This window comes from Hyaloscypha bicolor (assembly GCF_002865645.1).
Source record: "Hyaloscypha bicolor E unplaced genomic scaffold K444scaffold_87, whole genome shotgun sequence".
Taxonomy (NCBI): domain Eukaryota; kingdom Fungi; phylum Ascomycota; class Leotiomycetes; order Helotiales; family Hyaloscyphaceae; genus Hyaloscypha; species Hyaloscypha bicolor.
The window spans coordinates 730,687-751,615 of record NW_020194589.1 but is presented as its reverse complement, the minus strand read 5'-3'; the positions used below and the strand labels follow the sequence as shown (position 1 = coordinate 751,615).

The window sequence follows — 20,929 nt, the reverse complement described above, 5'->3', positions numbered from 1 at the left end:
CCCGGATGGACCCTTTACTCCGGTTAGGGAGGGCAGCAAAGATGTATTCCCACGAACGCCCTTCGTTCCACATCTAGGCCAGCTTTATATCGTCTTCTATCCATGAAACCTTGCTCTTATTTGGCTTCAATAGTACTTGGTATATCTTGGAATATATAGTAGCATCGTGATGGGTCGAAGCCTTTGCCGGCGCCTCCTTACTAGAATAGATATCTAATGCTTTGGAATTAATCGGTAAGTGAAGGTGTTCCGAGATTAATGGTAGTTTAAACTCAAGATTATACGTTACATTATCCCCGACCCTGGTACGTTTGAGGAAGCCTTAGAAGGGCCACTCCCTATACTCAGTAACTGGTACTATCTCTGATGCTACAGATAGGCTTCGAGAAGTTCGCGAGGCATGTTAGTAGCTATTATCGACGAAGGTCGATAGATATTCGTAATCGACCTGAGGCTACACGTCGTTAATCTCAGGTATAGCGGTCGACAGTGCCATAAGGGGGCTAGGCTATCTAATATAGAGCTCTGGGGTATGCCCTTAAGAAGTGGTTAAAGTTACAGTAGGCGCTACGTATAGCTTTCGTTATTTTGCAGGTCGTAGGTCCTCATCGCCAGTATCGCAGGCGTTGTGATTATTATTAGTGTTCACGGAATGGTAGGTGTCGCTACTAATCTCTATATACGTGTCTTAGTGCCCTCGCTTCCACGTCGCAGGTTCGTCCTCTAGCGCTATATTAGCTAGGGCAAAGGAACTTCGAGAGGCTCGTAATGAATAGCGGTACTCGTCACTGATCGGAGTTGTTAAATGTCTGAGAAGGACCTCACGCTGTGTTTCGCTCAAGGGATAGGGAGAAGACGCTATTCAAGATATGTTCCATTAGTAACCTATTCCTCTAGATTTCTAAAATAGGGTATTTATGAGGTAACTAGTTACCTTTAAGCTTAGTAACTAATATAGGGCTAAGCGAGATTTTTAATTAATCTTTAGTAGTCTAGGTATAGCTATTAAGACCAAATATATTAACTAGGTACTTAAAAACATTTCTGCCTTTATATAGGCTAGAGTATATCTCATAAACTTAGAAAATGTCTACTTATAGAGCTAAGTCTTAAGAGTATAGTTCATAAGGTATTAATATCTATATATTATCTTTATTAAACCAAGAATCTAACCTATTTAGATATTTCCCCTATATAACTTAGTACTAGGTTATTTTTATCTAGTATCTAGTAAGCTACTGAGCTCGTACTCTATATAGTCGAGAACGGTACTCGTCTATCTCGGGGATCTTGGGTTATATAGCTAGTAGAGCCTCCGTAGCTTCCTTATCTTTAGGGTTATCTACTTTATTAGCCTCGACCAAGTCCTACTAATCACTTACAGCTAGCTACCTAAGCTCTTCCTGCTGCATTACTATGGCCCCTCCTTGCACCACCGCCTGAGTGTCTTACTGCTCCTACTACTTAAGGTCCTGAGCTAGGGTACTATATTAAGAAGCATCTCGAAGCTCTTCTAGTCTACTACTAGTAGTTTCGCTCCGTTCTCGACTCTAGATCTGGTCCTATAGTACCTCGACTAAGCGAGGACTTAGGGGAGTAGATATACCGGCTAATAATAACTCTACTTATTACTCTTCTAAAGCTAACCTTAGTTCTTTCTCTAGTTTAGCTATATTCTTATTAGTCTATCTATTATTACTGCTATTGAAAGGCTTAAGGGAGTAGAGTACAAACTCTACTAACGTATTCTAAGTAATATTATTAATACCTTATTAGTTAGTTTAATCTTATAGTAGCTTAAAGGATTAGGGGAGAGTATGAGGTTAGGCTTATATAGGAGTAGAGGGCATGCTATATAGCTTAGCAGCGAGTTCTAAGGTTATAAAGGTATTATACAGACTCGTGACCTGTTTAATATACCTAGTATTGCTAATACTAGAAGCGCCTTTAGCTTTATTCCTAGTACTTACTTTAACTAGGTAGTTATTATTAAGAATTACTAGTTAATCTATATATAATTAGCGGCCTGCTTCTAAGTATAAAGGATAGCTGGTATACCTACCTCGACTATTATCCTGAGGTTTACCCGATTCTAGTTATATCTAGTTAACTTATAGTCTAGCCTAGTAAAGAGCTAGCTAATCCAGATACTAAAGGGTAGATCCAGTATCTAAGGCCTTAGTTAAGATCTTTGGATATAGAGTTACCTAAAACTACTCCTCGAGAAATAGAAGATTATTATCTAATTTATTATAATTATTAGTAGGAGTATATAGAACGAATTTACTTTTATAGTAGCTTGTTTATATACCTTTAGCTCTTACTACTATATTTCTCTCTACCTTAATTTAATATCTAGAACAGGAAAAAGTAACTATAGGTCTATATATTCTTTAACTACTACTAGTATTACGTGAGGGAATTAAAGGGCTTAGTTCAGAAGACTAGAGTATATTTCTATTATAAAATAGTTAATTTAATAAGGGAAATGCAAATTAAACAAATAGTATACTCTTAAGGGCAGTTATTATAAATGAAGTAGATAGAGGAGAAACTAGTTTAAGTATATATAGAATGTCTAGTAAAGGGAATTAAGTGACTTAAGTAGTAATCTATAAGTGTCTACTTATTGGAATTGAACTAGTCTCATCTATATATTAGTTTACTACTTATAACTATTACGGGTACGGCATTCAGGGCTTGGAAAGCAAGGTAGAAGGTCCCTTATAAAGACGATTCAAAGCTAAGGAAGGGAAAACTAGAATACAGGAGGCTATAAGGGAGTATTGTGGGAGGGAAACTGCGACAAGACAAAAACCCACATAAAGTACACCAGAGCGCAAAACGTGACTAGATAGCAAAACAACAAATCAAAAACGTAAACAGTAAAGCATAAATAGTGTACAGTGTGCAAAAGGTTAATTAATTAAATGTGTATGAAGGATTGTTCTCTAAGTCTACAGAAAAACCAGCTTTCTTATGTGATTTCCGCAAGTCACGTGCAAAAGGCCGCGGCCTTTGCCATGTGACCTAAACCTCAAAACCGCCAAAACAACGTGATTTTCGACGGGTACGGCCTGCCGTACCACAGTATATACTTAATAAGAGCAATTAATATAGGCTTCTTCTTAGGAGTATACTTCTTAGGAGTATACGGGAATATAGTACCAGAAGTAAACTTGGCTAGGATAGCTCCTGCCTTCTTATACTCTTTAGTCTTCTTATATATAGCCTTAATCTACTAGTTATTAGTAATATAGTACTAAGCAAAGCAAGTAGTATTAATAGAAGAATTATTATAGTATATATATACTAACTTCTAGAGCTTTAATAGGAGCTTCTTATTTAGTTTATACTTAATATCTTAAAAACTAATACTGCCTTCTATAGACAGTTATAAGAAGAAAGTATAGAACTCCTGAAATACTTAACTAGAGTATATTTAAAGCTTACTAAAGTTATAATAAGTATTCTATATCTTATTAGGGTTAGAAAATAGCTTCTTTAAATAGGAATAGAACTCTAAGAGCTAATAGTACTAATTCGGACTATCTTTATCTATATAAGAGTTAGTTAAGGTAAGAGTATTACTAGTAAGTCTACTAGAAATATAGATAATCTTGAGATTTTCTAAGGAATATAAATTAGTATTTCCTTATAGCTTATTCTTAATCTGAACTAGCCAGTTATTAAAGATAGTATAATCTCTAGTAAAGAGAGTTAGATCTGGGAGCTTAGTAACTCTAGTACCTCTAAAAGAAGTATAAGATATAGGGAATCCTGGACGAGAATAAGTAAGAAATAGTTCGGAATTCTTTTAAAAGGAATTCGGAATAGCTAGAGCGGGAATAGCTAGAGCTATTATAAACTAATCTATTATAGCTATATAGTATTTGACTTTATTCTCGAGCTTGGTATTATAGAGCTTGGTATTCTCGAAAATAGCTTTATTATAACTATAGGTATTCTTATACGAAATAGCTCTTTGGATATTCTCCCGGTAGCTTTTTATAATAATATTAATATCTGAGAGTAAAATATCAGGTTTCTTAGCCTATTTATATAACTTTCCGGCAGTAATATAGTTATTGGTTTCTAAGAGCTTTATAATAAAAGTAGAAGATTCTATTTTCATAGACTCGTTTATAAATTCTTTAGAAATACTAATAGAATATTCGGTTCGGAAAGGGCCGCTAATAGGATAACCTGAACTAGCAGGAGCTTTACTAGAGGCCTTGGCTAAAGTCGATATAGTTCCTGGTTATATAGTATCCTGGGATATTAACCTATTATACTTTTCCTCTACTATATCCTCCCTAGTAATCTTGTTACCGGTATATATATAGGGCCTATAAGGTTATAGGATAGGGCTTGAGGGTAGTAGTCAGGTTACTGGCCTGTATATGCCTATTACTCTAGGACTTGGTTAAAGAGTAGCCTTTATTCGAGGTTCTTCGATTTTCGGGTTTTCGGGAGGGTTTCTAATATATTACTAGTATATATTTATAAAGATATAAATACCTGATTTCTCTAAGGGTTCTAAAGCTTTTCGCTTTTATTATTCTAGAGTCTATTACTCTTGTTTCTGAGGTTCTATTGTCTTAGTAGCACCTATATTACTAATAGTTCTGAATTAGTTTATTTAAAATCCTCTATAGGATTAAAGGGAGTGAGCTTTAAATACTATTACGGGTACGGTATTCAGGGCTTGGAAAGCAAGGTAGAAGGTCCCTTATAAAGACGATTTAAAGCTAAGGAAGAGAAAACTAGAATATAGGAGGCTGCAAGGGAATATATACACCCTATAGTATACTAGTCCCGAAGGGGCTTAGCCTTCTAAATATCTCCAGTATATTCCAAGCCTACTTCCCTAGCGAGGCGGCCGCATTATGTGTGTCTAGGAGGCAACGGGACATGGGCAACGGGATATGGGCAACTATATCAGCTGACCATATCAGCTAATAAAGTCGAAAACTGAATTATAATAATAACTGCCATATACTATCCTGAAATTAACCTAATTCTATATATAAAATCTCAGCCCTTTAAGCTCTTATTAGGACTCATTTATTATATAATCCCTGGCGTCTCTTAGCTTTACTAAAGATCGAGAAATTAGCTTATAACTAGTCTAATTCTGCTCGAAATCTAATCTATTATACTTAACTAGTTAAGCTTATAGTAATTTCCGTATAGTTAAGCTCAAATAATCTTCCCTTTATAGAATTGAGACCCTATAGTATAAATTATGCCATACTTATTCTAGTGCCATATAAGTCCTATTATAGTAGTACCTTAAGCTAAAGAGTCCTCGGAATAGCTTTTAATTATAAGATCTATTCTTCTAATATATAATAACTACGGATTAAGCTCTTTCTAAGGTTATATAATCTACCTCCTTATAATCTTTTACATTAGCCTACTTACTTGTAACTTATTCTCCTAATACTAGCGTTTCATATTTAGTCCATATAATACTTAGTAGGAGCTTTAATACTACTATTATTATATAGATTATTATCTGCTATAGCTACTGTCGGTTCACCAGTAATGTATAGTACCGTTATGTAGTCGTGGAATGCTAATTGCGTAGGTTAGTAAAGTTATTGTATTCTAGTAAGTAGGGATTACAGTATCGAGGTTCTAATATGCGATCCCTAAATACGCTAAGCCTAATTGGTGCTAGTATCTGGCATGTCCCGTTTCCTGCATGTCCCATGTCCCATGTCCTACATATAGGAAACGAGGTCATGTGACAAGATCACATAACCTCCGGGAAACCATACCAACACTAGCAACTACCTGAAAAACGCGAAAAACTAACGCAAAAGTGCTAAAAACGCACGAAAAACAGTATCCCCTATTCGCATGCAGATTTCCTAATCCGGCCTAGTACCAGACTATCCCTAAACGCTCAGTGTATATGTCCCCATCGATATTTCCATCCCATACGCCCATTTCCCTCCGAATATGTCTATTTCCCACCCGTATGTCCCTCCGTTTACCTTATCCGCGTTCGACCTATTCCTCCACGTCCAGTTGTATGGTGTTCGTATCAAGTAAGTACTTGAGGGCATTTATAGGTTTCGATTTCGTTATCGAATCAGCTGGGTTCAACTCTCCCTTGATCCACTTAACTTCCGCAATCTCTCGTCGTTCGTAAGTTCGTGGATATCGTTCATGGAGGGGCCATTACGTGTATTCAGGGCGTCTTCGACTTGGTGCTTAGCTCATAGCTTCTGAATCTCCGCCGTAGCCTTCTTCAAGGCCATTAAACGTTGGGAAACAGTAGGTGCGGGAGTATCATATTCGCTTAATCGAGGTAAGGCGCCGTAGACTAGGAGGGTAGGAACGATTCCACTGATTCCTGCGGTATTATTGAGGGCTTTAAAGGCCATCTATAGGGCTATCTCCTTACTAATTCCCTTAGTTTCGGCTACGATAATTAAGTAGGCTCGTCGAACTAGGCTATAGTAGCGTTCAACGATTCCTATAGAGTTGTGAGCTTCTATAGGGACGATTTTTACCTTGGTTCCTATTATATTCACAAGCTGGGAAAACTCCTTAGTAGTAAACTACTTTCCGGCGTCTACTATAATCTGATCAGGAGAGCCTAAATAGGTATCGATTCAATATATCTTTAGGGCGTCCCAGGTGTGAATAGTACTAATATTCTGGAGCTAATAGCCCCCGTAGTATCTGGTCCCTTCGTCAATGACGTATAGAATAGGCTTCCCGAGAATATAGAAGATATTAACAATAATTAATAGATTAAAGCTAATATCGTCTCTTAGGTTAAACTTAAATCGTCTAGGTAATTTCCTATTCTTCTAGTATTACTCATAGTATTTCGTAAGGTATTCTAAGGCTTCCGTATTAACTTTGTAACTAGTTCGCTCTAGTAAGTTTCGGAGCTTACTAATTAATAGATAGCCAAATCAATAATAAAGACATTGTAATTTAGTCTCTATAAGAAAGTATAGATTACAGGTAAAAGATTCGGAAATAAGGCTTTATAATATATTATTCTAAAGCAGAAAAGAATAACCGAAACGTTATATAATAGGTATATAACATCTAGTAGAAGTAATAATATAATTAGTGAGATTATTAAAGTAGACTCGTAACTTATTTATATTGTTTAAGCTAAATAGGAATAGAGTCTTTAAGAGTATAATATAGAATTATACTTACCTAATTAGTATTTCTATAATTATAGAACTAATAGAAGTAGAAGAGCTTATACTAAAGTAAATAGTAACTTGACTTTTAGTACTTTTATTAAGCGCAATACTATTATTAGTTCGCTATAAAGCTTGGAATTAATCGAGACTAGTAGTTGAGTATTTGGAGGCTCCGGTATTAATTATAATTCCATAAAAGCGTTAACTACTATATCTAGACATATCTCCTACTATAAAGGTCTGGGTGTCTTTTATAAGTAGTTCTTTAGATTCTATAGTATGGTTCTTACTTATTAACTAGTATATAAAAGAAAGAGAGGTAAGTTTATCTATAAGGCTATTAGCTATAGTTATTAGTACTTTAGGAGCTCGTATATTAAGAGCTTAATCGTTAGGTAGTTGTTTGTCTAAAGCGGCTAGGAGACTCTTAATAGAAGTAAAGAAGAAATCTAAATATTAGTATTTGTTCTCTACTTCTACTTCGTTTATATTATTAATTATATCTATTAAAAGAGTCTCAAAATTATTACTTAGATTATCCTTACCGTTCTAGTATATCTCCTATTCACCTTCTATATAAGCCACATATTATAAGTAGGAACGACTAAAATCTCGATTAAAGTTTCGGGAGTTTAGGGCCTTAAACTAATAGAGGTTTCTAGCTCTAAATTAAGCCTTTTCGTCTTATTATTCCTCTAGTATATACTTCTAGGAGCAGTAGTCTGGTTTCTTATATATAAAGTACGACTTTAGGGTATTCGAATTACTATTACTATAGTAGAGCTTATAGGAATTCGAGTAGCTATTATAGTAGTTATTACAATTTCCGCTTCCGTAACTATAACCGTAGTTATTTCAATGGTTTCTGAACTAATAGTTATTTGAACGGAATTATTAATTAGTAAAGAAGGTAGATTTACTATTAATCTATTATTACTCCTTCTTATATATAGTAATAGAGGACTATAGCTTATAAATAAGCTAGCCGAGATCCGTAAGAGGGTCTGAGACTGCATATTAGTATACCAGAGAGCTTTAGTAAGCGGTAATAATCTTATTATATAGGAATTCGGTAATTTATAGGGCAGTTATAAGTCTATACTATAACTAGTATAAGTTATTAATTAGGATCTAAATAACCTCAAATATTGACTTTTTAAAGTATTTTGCTATTATGGAATTCAAGTCTATAGTATTTCATTTATCTAGATTTTGATATTAATACTCAGGACTTTTAAAGAAGTTACGGATATTCGTATAGGCTACTTTATAGGTTCGTTAAGATAGCTGGTTATTATAAAAGTAATCTTATACTAGACCCTTTAGTATAGTAGAGAAAGCTCTTATAAGTGCCTCTTATAGGAGGTCTATATATTAATAGATATTAAGAAAAATAATAAGCTTATAGTCAAAACTACTATTTATTCTATTATACTTCTGTTCTTTAATATAGATTCTAGCTACTTCTCTAATGAGCTTTACGGCCGGGATTACCTGAGGAGTTTCCGGGTTAAGTAGTAATAGTAGTAGTAGCGGCGGAGGAGGTTAATTAATATTCTATATGCCCTATTCCGGTAGTAGTAGTAGTGGTCGAGGTTAAGGTTAAGGTAGTAGAGGTAGTAGAGGAAGTAGTTAAATGTCTAGTATACCAGGGTATTTAGCTTCTCCTAAAGTTACGAAGACTAAGGTAATAGGACTATTCGTAAGGTCTGCTCTCACCGGACCTATTTGTGTAATATTAGCTTCATTCTATACGTGCTTCGTCTCCTTATTAACGACATTAACTAAGGACTGGGCTATAGTAAAGTAGTTAGTATTCTGCTCAATAAAAATACTACTATACCAAAGATAGGATTAAAGGCGCTGTAATTCGGTACGGTTAAATTAATTAAAGGCTAATAGGTTAAAGTTCTTGAAGTTATTCTTAAATAGATCCTATAGATTATTATTAGTAGTTCTATCTACGGAGTACTAGTAGAGCTTAGTATCCAGATACTCCTAAAGATCCTCCTTTATTATAGTTACTAGGTTAATCCTATTCTCTTATTTCTTGATCTTCTCCTTCTACTCGTCTTCGTCTATATTAACCCTTTAGAATATGTATAGTTTTAATAGGGGAATAGTTCAAAGGTAGGGTAGTTCGTAATAGGTTCGTAGAAAGGTATTAGTAGTTCGTAAATATTTTAGTCGTAAATTTCATCTATAATAAGAAATTTAGGGAGTAAAATATTAAGTTTCCGGAGGGTTCTAAAGCTTAAAGGGGCTCAACTTAATAATAAAATCGAAGTAGGAGCTGAAAAGCTTATAGGGCTTTAGGGGCGTATGTTTCCGGAGGAGGGGTTGTAGTAATATATAAGTAGAGGTTAGAGGTTACTAAGAAGGTAGTCTTAGTACCGAATAAAGTTGGTCTTAAAGGACAGTTGAACTAGATAGTTCAGTTAAATAGTTAAAGGGTTAACCGCTTTCTGATTAGTAAGAGCTAATCTCTTCTCCTTAGGCTACCGAATACTTTGCCGGAGTTAATATTAGTTCCCCTCTTTGACTAGGAGTAGATATTACTATCTTAGGCTACCGAATGCTTTACTAATAGTAGGACCTTTCTCTAATCTGAATCTTCTGATCTGAATGCAGGCAAATCAGTAGCGAGCTACTAGATTCTTCTGATCTGATCTGGATCCGGAAACTAATTAGTATCGGTTCACTAGCTAGTAACGCATAGTACCGTTACGTAGTCGTGGAATGCTAATTGCATAGGTTGGTAAAGTTGTTGTATTCTAGTAAGTAGGGATCGCAGTATCGAGGTTCTGATATGCGATCCCTAAATACGCTAAGCCTAATTGGTGCTAGTGTCTGGCATGTCCCGTTTCCTGCATGTCCCATGTCCCATGTCCTACATGTAGGAAACGAGGTCATGTGACAAGATCACATGACCTCCGGGAAACCATACCAACAGCTACGATTACTAGTAATTAGTTCTTCTCATTATAGATAAGCCTAGACTAAGGTATACTAATATATGTCATTGTCTCTACCGGCCTAAGGGAGCTCACTGAGATCCTTCCCGTTACAGATTAGCCCAGATCAAGGCATATAGTATATATTATTATTTACCACAGCTACGATTACTAGTAATTAGTTCTTTTTATTACAGGTTAGCCTAGATCAAGGTATATAGTGCATATTGTCGTCTCTACGATATAAGGGAACTCACTGAGATCCTTCCCCGATACGTAATACTATAGCATAGCTAGGCAGAAGCTAGCTACGTCGTCGTGAGGTATTTCTTCTATTAGCTAAGTCATATCACATGAAAGGAATACTAAGGGTAAGCCTCTAGTACTATAGTTACGGAGGGAGCATTAACGTGAGGATTATAATAGTATAACGGCGAGGAGAGGGCAGTGAGCTGAACTTATACTTATATCTCGGGTAATATAATACTATCTAGAGGAATAATCACCGTCGCGATAGTTATAAGTATTAAATCCAGAGTAGTAGATCAAGGAGGATCGAGGGTTCTGGCTATAAACCGGCCGTACCGTTAAGGCTTTTTAGCTGTAATAGGGCGTTTTGAGTAGGTCTCAGTAAAGAGGAGTTAATAGCGTATAACGAGGTTAAATAGCTAAGCGAGGGGTATTAGGAAAGGATTAAAGAAGAAGATAGTCGAGTAGTAGAGAGCGCGAACTTTTATAGATGTTAAAAGTGGCGGCTAGCCTGTATATGCACCTTTCCCAAAGCAGAAGTCACTAAACCCGAGGGGGCAGACCATAGTACTAAGATAATACTTTATTATATTATTAATATAAATAAATTAGAAATCAAGTCTTTTTCTTTTATTAATACTGGAACTAATAGTTATACTTTTATTAATATAAAGCCTATTTAGCTTATAAAATAATTCTTAAATATAGAATTATAACTCTTTTTCTTATTTTATATTATATATAGTTTTAATAGAAAGCCTATTAAGTTTATTGAGAAATATATAGAAGTTTTATTTCTAATTAATAAATAAAATATTAATATATTTATAATTATTCTAAACCTTAAAAATTATAATATTATTTTTAATAAAAAATAAGCTATATATATCGCGAGCTCCTGGAATTACTGAACTTGCCAGAGAATCTTGATTCCATAAAGCTTCTGGCTGAATATGGTTTAGTACCGGACGACATTTTACTAGAGCTTGGTTTACTGCCGAACCACACTTCACTAGAGCCTTCGCCTTCGCCTCCTTTATCTCCTTCGGTTCCCTCTCCTCTGCCATATATGCCTCCGCGGCTACGTACGGCTCCTGCAGCAAGCTTTGCTCCTCGTCAAGCTCCTGCTTCGCCCGCTCCGGCTAGCTCTCTTGGCCCCCCGTTCGTTTCGTACATCAAGATAGAAAAGGGCTGTTTCTATTTCCATAATAAGTACCCCTCTGGCCTTCGGCATACACACAGGAACCACTGCCCCTGGTTCCACCACCTTATTACAGTGGGCACTTGCTACTTGAACGATCGTGGTGAACTGTGTCTTGGACCGAAGCGACACTAGCTCAGCCCCTCCCTTTCTGGAGCTCTACTATGAGCCAAGGGGAGCAGGTAAAGCGCCGTACGGACGGTACAGAATGGGACGAAGTGGTGGAAAGGAGGGTTTGGAATCCTGTGGTATTTCGCTCTGGCAGTGTCTTGGTGGAGCGGCAGAAGCCATAATCCAGGGGTAGATCACGTGCGCTCTCACTAGCTTACTGCCTACGATTCGCAGACGTATGGGAGCTGGTTTAGTGGGTTACTTGCATGTAGCGGGCTCTTGGTTTGGTGCTTGGTTTGGTACTTATTGGTTTGGTGCTTTATTCTTTGGTTCAGTGCTCGGGACGAGCACTAGTTGGCTGGGGACGTGTGTAATGGAGAATCAGGTGACGCTCACGTGGTTGGGTCACGTGCTCTCGGCTATCCACCACCCCCATATATGTAGCTCTCTTCTCCTCTTCTTCTCTCCTTCTCACCAAGATGGTGTCCCGAGTACTCGAGTTCTCAATATATATTTTAGAGTCCCCACGTGCCCCTCTTCACTAGTAAGTCTTAGTATAATAATAAGTCTTACTAGAATATAATAAGTATTAGATACTATTATATATAGTAAAGAATTATTCATTGAGTTCTCTGTCTGAAACTAGCTAAGTAAGGCGAAGCCTCGCTTGTACATGCATGTGCCATCCTGCCATGAAATAGTAAGCCTTACTACTGCTTTATAAGACTTATTAATATAGATCTAAATACAGTAGTACTAATTATAGACTAATTATTTGACTGCTAAGCAGCCAAATCCAATACAAATCAAGTGTGAGGGCGACGATAGAAATGTGATTTTCTAGTAGAAGGGGTTCAGGCTATCTAGAAAAAGCTATAAAACATTTCTTATTAAAATTTATAGAAGATATTAACGTGTGTATAGATTTTAAGATGCTTCAAGTCAAAGTACCTATTATTTTTTTTCGGCACACCGGTTTTTTCGGCACGCAGGGATAGACGTTAGCTGCGCTTTCAATTACGTATTGCGGATCCCCCCTGCTAGTTGAGGCAGCTGCTGCCGGAGGGGGGATAACTAGCGAGCGTGGCGCCCTAATGCGGCCTTGTCATGCTTTCCAATCCGTAGTGTAATAATCTGTGTAATCCTAACTGATTATTTTTGCCACACAGGGCTTAGTACTGGCGATACCGTCAGGGGAACACTAGCGTAATCCGTCCAACCCCCCCCTGGCGACATGTATATAACCGTGTCCTCTCTCACCCTCCTCTTCCTTCTTTATAGTCAATTTCAGTCTACCTTCTGCTGCATTACATTGATCGTGAGCATACCTTGATACACCATACACCAAAACAAACATGAAGTTATCTACACTCCTCGCTGCTTTCACAGGAACTATTGGAGTGGCTATAGGGATCTCAACAGGCGTCACCCAGAACTACGATGGGTACACGGTATCAACAGTGGGTGAACCTAGGAATGGACCTGCACGCTACACCAATGGCAAGTTAAACACGACTGAGAGAGCATGGCTGGGCGGTGGGGCACAATTCAATGGGTCATGGACAATGCCAGCCGACACGAAGTACATCGCGATAGACGACAACTACAATGGTACCGTGACGCTAACAGAATTATCGCCTCGTGGTGGACAGCACTACGCTACAATCTACTGGGACTTCAACTGCCCAGGTGTGCAAGCTGTTGCTACCGTGTGGAATTTTGGTTGCGGAGGTGCCTGCGTCTATAAAAACAGTGGTTTCGACAGCATTGGGCTAGGGCAGGACACTACTTACAGTCCATGGCCTACGGCAAACATCTACGCGGATGACAGATGCACACAGTACGAAGCACATGCGGGAATATGGGCAGACAGGACATGGGGATGCACCAACAAGGCAGGAGGACAGACCTGGAATTCGTTCTATCTGTACGATGGATGTTGAATTGGTCAATCTTGGTTGGGATCAGGTGGGATCCAAGTGAAAAATGCAGCCGAGCGAGACGCCCGGAAACTTGGAAAGCCTACAAAAAGTCGTCGCCAGAGACGAACCCGTGTTCTCTTTATCTCATCACTCTCTACTCATGCTGAGCACTTGCTCCTACCTTGCAAAATTACTGGCTGTCAACGAAAGAGTACCTCTCAAACCCATGCCTTTATTGATTGTGGTGCAACGGCTGAATTTTGTGATTCCACTTACGCTTCTTCCCTACGTCTTTTAATCTACGAAATCCCCCACCCCAAACAATTAACAGTAGCTGACGGACAACTTTCCTCCGCTGGCTTGGTTACCCACGCCACTGACCTCTTTATTAACCTCAACGGACACGAAGAACTTCGAACGTTCTACAACACCAACCTTGGCCGCTACCAAATAATTCTGGGAAAGCCTCGGCTTAAGAAACACAACCCCTCCATCGACTGGACCCAGGACACCCTAACCTTGGGCTTGAGCGAAGCTTTTCTACACTCCGACCCCCCCGCCCGCCTAGACGTGACCTAATGAATTACTATTCCATCCGGACTCGATTTACATCACATGTTTTCGACGCTTCTAATTGGCTGAATATATCATCTTCTGATTGGACGACCGGAGGCACGTCCTCCCATGACCCCGCGATTCACCCGCGTAGGCTTCCCATTTACGCATTTCCTTTGTAACGACATGGACACAAAGTGCTGCTCCAAGTGCGCCCATACGCGTCTACTCTCGTGCTTTCTCAAGAATGCCTCTGCTACCCCTGGATAGCAAGGTCTTTTCAACTTGTATTGCTTGCCGTGAGCAGTCAAACAAGAGGAAGGCTCTCCGGCCGTTAGACCCTACCGTATTATCTGTCGTATAGTCCCCCCCCCCCTTCATATAAGCCCAGGTACTTGCTTATCCGAAGTGGAACGAACGGGTTATAAGCCCATGGGCCTATATTATAAGTCTGACGTACACGTGACCTAATTAGCCAATTTAATAAGAGTACAAAGCAGGTAATAAAGCAAATATATTGCAGCTAAAAGAGACTAAAACAGTACAATTACACCTACATATTCTCATCCCCTATATCCCCATCTCCATTAATATCATCATCATAGTTAGAATCAGGATCAGGATCAAACCTGTCTTCAGAATCAACCCCTGAATCAGTAGTATGTCCTCTTCCCTTTCCCCCTTAATTATAATGCCTTCTACTACCTCTTGTGCAGTATACAAGTGCCCCTCCTCATTATTATCCACCTCAATTATATCCTCAATATCCTCATTATTAATAATAGTGGGGGTTTCCTCCATACCGTTAGGTACTTGTTGCCAGTCTCTAATTATAAGATTTGGGCAGTCACGTACTTTAGGGAGGCAATCTTCAGATCCATCAATAGCAAGGGATAAACCAACGCTTTTAAAGCAAGCAATAATAGCGTTTTTGTGGTCTAAATGAACTCGTTCAAGCGCCTGAGCTACCCAATGAGTAAGGAGTATACGCCGATCACCTACTGACCACTTGCCAGACTGCCATATCTCGAAGTTCTCCTCAATCCACAGGTCTTCATATTCCTCGATTTACCCCTTAACCAGTTTATTGATTAAGATATCAAGTACTTGTACATAGCCTGTACAACCACCAGTTAAAGCACTCCAGGTTGCCACCAAAATACTATTAGTATAAACGCATAGTTGGTGCCATGAAACAATTGGTATCAAGGAACTATTGGTACTATTAAATTACTAGTATAAATAATTTGCTGGCACAAAGAAACCATTAGTACTAAGAGGCTAGTAGTACTATTAAAATATTAGTACAAGAAATTTATTAGTACTTAAAAATAACCAGCACTATTAAATTATTAGTACAAATAATTTGTTAGTACTATAAACCCAGTAATACCAGGAAGTAATTAGTGCAAAAAGATACAAGGAATATAGACCTAGGTTTCCCTTGCATTACATACCTCACTTAATGTGGACATTAGGCGAGTGGTTATAACTATCAGAATAATGCTCCCTGGACTACCTAGATAGTGCCGCACCACCTCTCACTACTGGGTGGATCTTGTAACTAGGCTATATATAGGGAAAGTGGCCTTGGATACTTGGGAGAGGTGGGAAGAAGAAGTCGCTGCATTCTGTTTTAGGAGTTAGTTTTCTGGCGGTCGGATTTTGAGGCAAGGAATTGCCGATGGACGACTGTCCACATAATAATACTCGCTTAATTTTGGCAGTGTGGGCTCCGATAAGCTCGATAAGCGACGATTAGATAATCGCGCTAATTTTTCGATAATCGATAATCGACCATCGATTACGATAATTATTGAACTAAGGCCTTGGCAATACTACAGGGCCACTACAGGGCCACTACAGGGCCAATGTGCTATATTTATAGGCCTCATACCACCTTTTCTTTACTATAGCAGAATTCCGATTTAGTAAAGGCGGTATAAGGCCTATAAATATAGCGCATTAGCCCTATAGTAGCCCTGTAGTACTACTAAGGCCCTGGACCCACTATTATTAATAGATTTAGTACTATAAAGGCGGTCTAAGGCCTATAAATATAGCGTATTAGCCCTGTAGTGGCCCTGTAGTGGCCCTGCAGTATTGCCAAGGCCCTGGAACCCACTATTATTAATGGAATTATTAATGGGCTCGCTTAATAGCTGGCTGGGCCCACTTTTATTAATGGAATTATTAATAAAAGCGGGCCTAGCCATTAAGCGAGCCCTATTATATTAATAGTATTAGCAATAATTATATTATTTATATTATATAATAGACTATTAAATAGAAATATAATAGTATAGTAATAATAGTCTATTTTTATACTAATCTTTATACTAATTGGTTTATAATTAAACTAGAAAGCGAGATGTTTATATAATAGGGCTCGCTTAATAGCTGGGCTCACTTTTATTAATAATAATTATTAATATTAATTAACTATTAATTGCTTAGCCAATAACAATTACTAATTAATAATAATTAATAATTTATTAGAGCCTATACTGAATTTTGGTATTCCGACCTCCTAAAAATAGTACCCTAACCTATCTCAATTCGGGGGTCAGAATACTACTACCTTAACTATAAGTAAAATAAAAAAGTTTATAAGAATTAATACAGATATATTAATTTTGGATTTATCTATAAATATTATTTTTATATTTTAAAATATAATTCCTGAAATGTAATTATTTAAATAATTCTTTATTACTAAAATAATTATAATTACTTTATTTTAATTTAGTAAGATATATTCTTAGAAGCTAGCTTAATACTATAATACTTTCTAATAGTATAATAGTAGGAACAGAGTAATAGAACAAGACTTAAAGATTAATAATTTCTAATGTCTTAAGAATTTAAAGCTAAGGAGGACAGGAGTGAGGTGTGGCAGTGGATAAGTAGGTATGGCCAAGACTACTGAAACGCCGAGCTTTGGAAGCGAGCTTGGTTTGAACTATAGCTTGGAACCTTAGCTGAAATCAACCCCTTTAGCTAAAACCAATCATATAATACTAGCTATTATAAATGGCTTTAAAATACCTTTTAATAAATAATTAAAACAATTATAGTACAAGTAATTATAGTACTATTTCTTTTAATAGTTAGTTTTTTACTTATTTTATTTTCCTGAACTTATATAAATAAATAATATAATATAATATAGCAAGTTATATATTATAAAAATCATATTATTTTAGTAGTTTCTATATAGTAGTTATATAATTACGAACTTGTTTGCTATTATATAACTTGGAAGTAATATATGAAAAAGCTAGCCTTTTTTATAATTCTAGTCAAGTAATCTTCTTTCCTAATTATTAATTAACTTCTTTGAATTATATACCGTTCTTTCTTTATTATGCATTACTCTGTTTTAGTTATTTTACTATTTAGTTACGTTTTGCTCTCTAGTATTCTTTATATACGTTTTTATTTTATTGCAGTTTCCCTCCCACAATAACATACCTAGCTATCTTACCCAATATACAGATAACCTAACTCAAAACATAGCTCGTCCCAATACAGAACCTCAAGTTCGCTTGGATTATTATGAAAACAACCCGCAGCCCAGAAGACCGCTTCTAGACAAGTGAGAATCACGTTCACTTTTAAACTCGCCCATTTCTTCCAGCTCTCCGTTGTTTCATTAGTATTTGCTAGGTAATAACAATTAGAGATTTTCGCCCCCTGGAGTATTTGTTAGCTTGGTCGCGTTGGGGATAAAGGTTAGGGTGGGGGAGAAAGCACAAAGGGTAAGAGAGGGGAGGTGAGGGAAGCGGCAAAAGTCACGATTCCCAATGCCATGGTATTTGCTCTGTTTATTGGTGCACCAGGAACTTTAATGAGGAAGGGCTTAATTACGGAGACGCCGACGGCGACGAGGGCGAGCATGATTTGGAGGAAATGAATGGGGGATTTGTAGTAGAAGGAAAAGGAAGATATCCTGTAGTATCTTGGTTTGTATAAAACTTTGTTAATATTAATTAATTTCGAGCTGGGGGTTATTAAGTTGTGCGGATCAAAGATCGAGTTCGAAATCAGAGTGAAGAGTAAGATATAATTGTAGTTAAAGAAATATATCGAGACGAGTTCATAATTTCGCTTAAAGAAAGAGTATTTAGAAATAAAGGGTTAGTACTAAGATATTGGTTTGGTTACTAAAGCTACGTTCTGTAAATACATTGCATTTGTATTACACTCGGATTCGCTTGTATCTAGGATTTAGATCAGAGTTTAACTGCAAGGAGCTTGTACTGAGGCCCACAGCTAGCTAGTCAATAAAACAGAGAAGCGATATTTGATTTTCTGATTTTCGATTTCTGATTTTCTGATTTCTGATAACTGTATATACCTGCCCCTCTATTTTTAGGGTATGCCTTACTATTGCTCTAGTAATTTAGTACTTATATTACTAAAAGTACTTTGTAATAGTAATATATAGCCTGAACTTATAATATATTAATACTATTAATATCTTATTTAATTATATTAAAATACTATAATACTTTATAAATATTTTATTATATTATAATACTATTATTAAATAGGCTTATATAAATATTTTCTATAAAATAATTATAATAAAATTAAAAGATTTATAGAAAATTAATATTAATATCTATATAATTAAATACTAACTATAAGAATAGAATATTCAAATATATATTTAAATAATAGATATATTTTTTCTTTATATATAAATTATAATTCTGTATTATCTGGAAGATATAAATAAGGAAATATTTAAGAATCTTAAGAATTATAGCTATATAGCTTTAATTACTAGAGTTATTTATATATATAAGAAGCTTGGTCTTATTTACTATATAACTATAATAGATAAGTAAGTAGTAGATAAATAACTATTTATAATACTATAGAATAAGCTAAATAATAGGCGGATTATAGGTTATAAATAGTAGTATTTATATATATACTTCCGTTAATAAGGTTTATTAGTAACCTGGTTAGCCTTTTTATACTTTACTATTTTACTCTAGTTTAAAAAATTAGAGCCTTATTTACTAATATATTTTATTATTTATAGAAAGAGCTTATATATAATATTATAATTCTTGGATCCCGAAATAATTATATTATAAATATAATAGATATAGTCTAAAAAGAAAGACTATATTATATCTGAACTAGACTGGATTTAGTTAAATAATAAATATATAGTATATCAAAAAAGTATTCAAGGTATTCAAGGTATTTATGAATATTCATAAATATCTTGAATAGAATATGAGTAGTGTAATTCTCAAAAATTTAGAGTAGAGTAGAATATACATTTATGAATATTCATAAATACTTATTAAGTAACTTCACGTGACTATGGAAAATCAAGGCTTACTTAATAATTATTAAATAACTAAGGGGCCTATTAATAGCTCTAGTTAAACTAAGCTAAGACTTATATAATACTAGCTATATACTAATTTTCTATAATAATAAACTAATTATCCTCCTCGGAATCTTGTACTTTGGTTCGCTTACCAAGCCTCGCCGTTGCCTAATTAGGTAGCGAGGTGGTGCTAGAGCGGGAGCAAGCGGAAGCTTTATCTAATATAGCTAGCTTCTCACGTGCAGAATCACGTGCATACTACTTAAAGTATTCATGAATATTTATGAATACCATAATTAGAATATGAATAGAATATAAGTAGCGGGTAAATTTTGATAAATAGAATAGAGTAGTAGTTACTACTCTATTCTATTCTATTCATTTGATATACTATAAATATAATAAGTTATTATTATTTGGGATTAAAATATATACTTATATTAATACTTATTTATATAATATTATCTAAATATATATTAGAATCTTTAATTAGATTATCTATTTAATTATATAATAGTATTTTTAGATTTATACTTAAATAGGCTATTACTCTCATTTCTTTAGGGCTAATTAAGGCTCTAAACTTTTTTTTATTACTGAAATATACTTTATATTTTTATAGATAATATAGAAGAGAAACTATAATAAGACAAAAACCTATATAAAGTATACTAGAGTGCAAAATATAACTTAATAGTAAAATAACAAATTAAAGGCATAAATAGTAAAGTATAAATAGTATATAGTATATAAAAACTTAATTAATTAAATATTTATAAAGGATTATTCTCTAAGTCTATAGAAAAACTAGCTTTTTTATATAATTTCTGCAAGTTATATATAAAAGGCTATAGCCTTTACTATATAACCTAAACCTTAAAACCGCTAAAATAAGGTAATTTTTAATAAGTATAGCCTGCTATATTATATCTAATTCCCTAAGTACTAAAAATAATAGAAAAATTCTATTTAGAATCCGAAATAATAAAATATTTAGAATCTTCCTCTATTAGTTAATCTAACTTCTTTTCTATATACCTAAAATAAGACTTATTATTCTTAAATAGTCTTATTTCATATTTCCGAACTTACTTAAAGGCAATCCGAACTTACTTAGCTATATTCTTATACTAAATCCAATATAGTTCTCTATATTAATTAATATCTGTTTTTAACTATTACTTAATTTCTGCCTTTACTACTAGATATTAAGAAGGATTATTATAGCAAATTATATTATAAATTATATTAATATATTCTAAATAGATAACTTCTTCGAATTTTATATTATTTGCTATATTTTTGAATTAATCTTTAATAGAAAAGAAAAGCTCTAGGTAAGAGGCTTTAATAATTTTATAAGAGACTTTATTTTCGTATATTCTATTCTTAATAGT

At 35.4% G+C, this 20,929-nt stretch overlaps 1 protein-coding gene across 1 annotated transcript; it reads left to right on the top strand.

Moving 5' to 3' along the window:
• Positions 1–13,016: 13,016 nt before the first annotated feature.
• On the top strand, positions 13,017–13,667 carry K444DRAFT_724139 (uncharacterized protein). Its single transcript, XM_024888605.1, has one exon. It carries the CDS (start codon positions 13,055–13,057, stop codon positions 13,640–13,642), a length of 588 nt encoding a protein of 195 aa, XP_024735541.1. The 5' UTR covers positions 13,017–13,054; the 3' UTR covers positions 13,643–13,667.
• The last annotated feature ends 7,262 nt before the right edge of the window (positions 13,668–20,929 follow it).

What these genes read in the sequence shown, in the direction of transcription:
- K444DRAFT_724139 (XM_024888605.1), top strand. Translation starts at nt 13,055, where the DNA reads ATGAAGTTATCTACACTCCTCGCTGCTTTCACAGGAACTATTGGAGTG.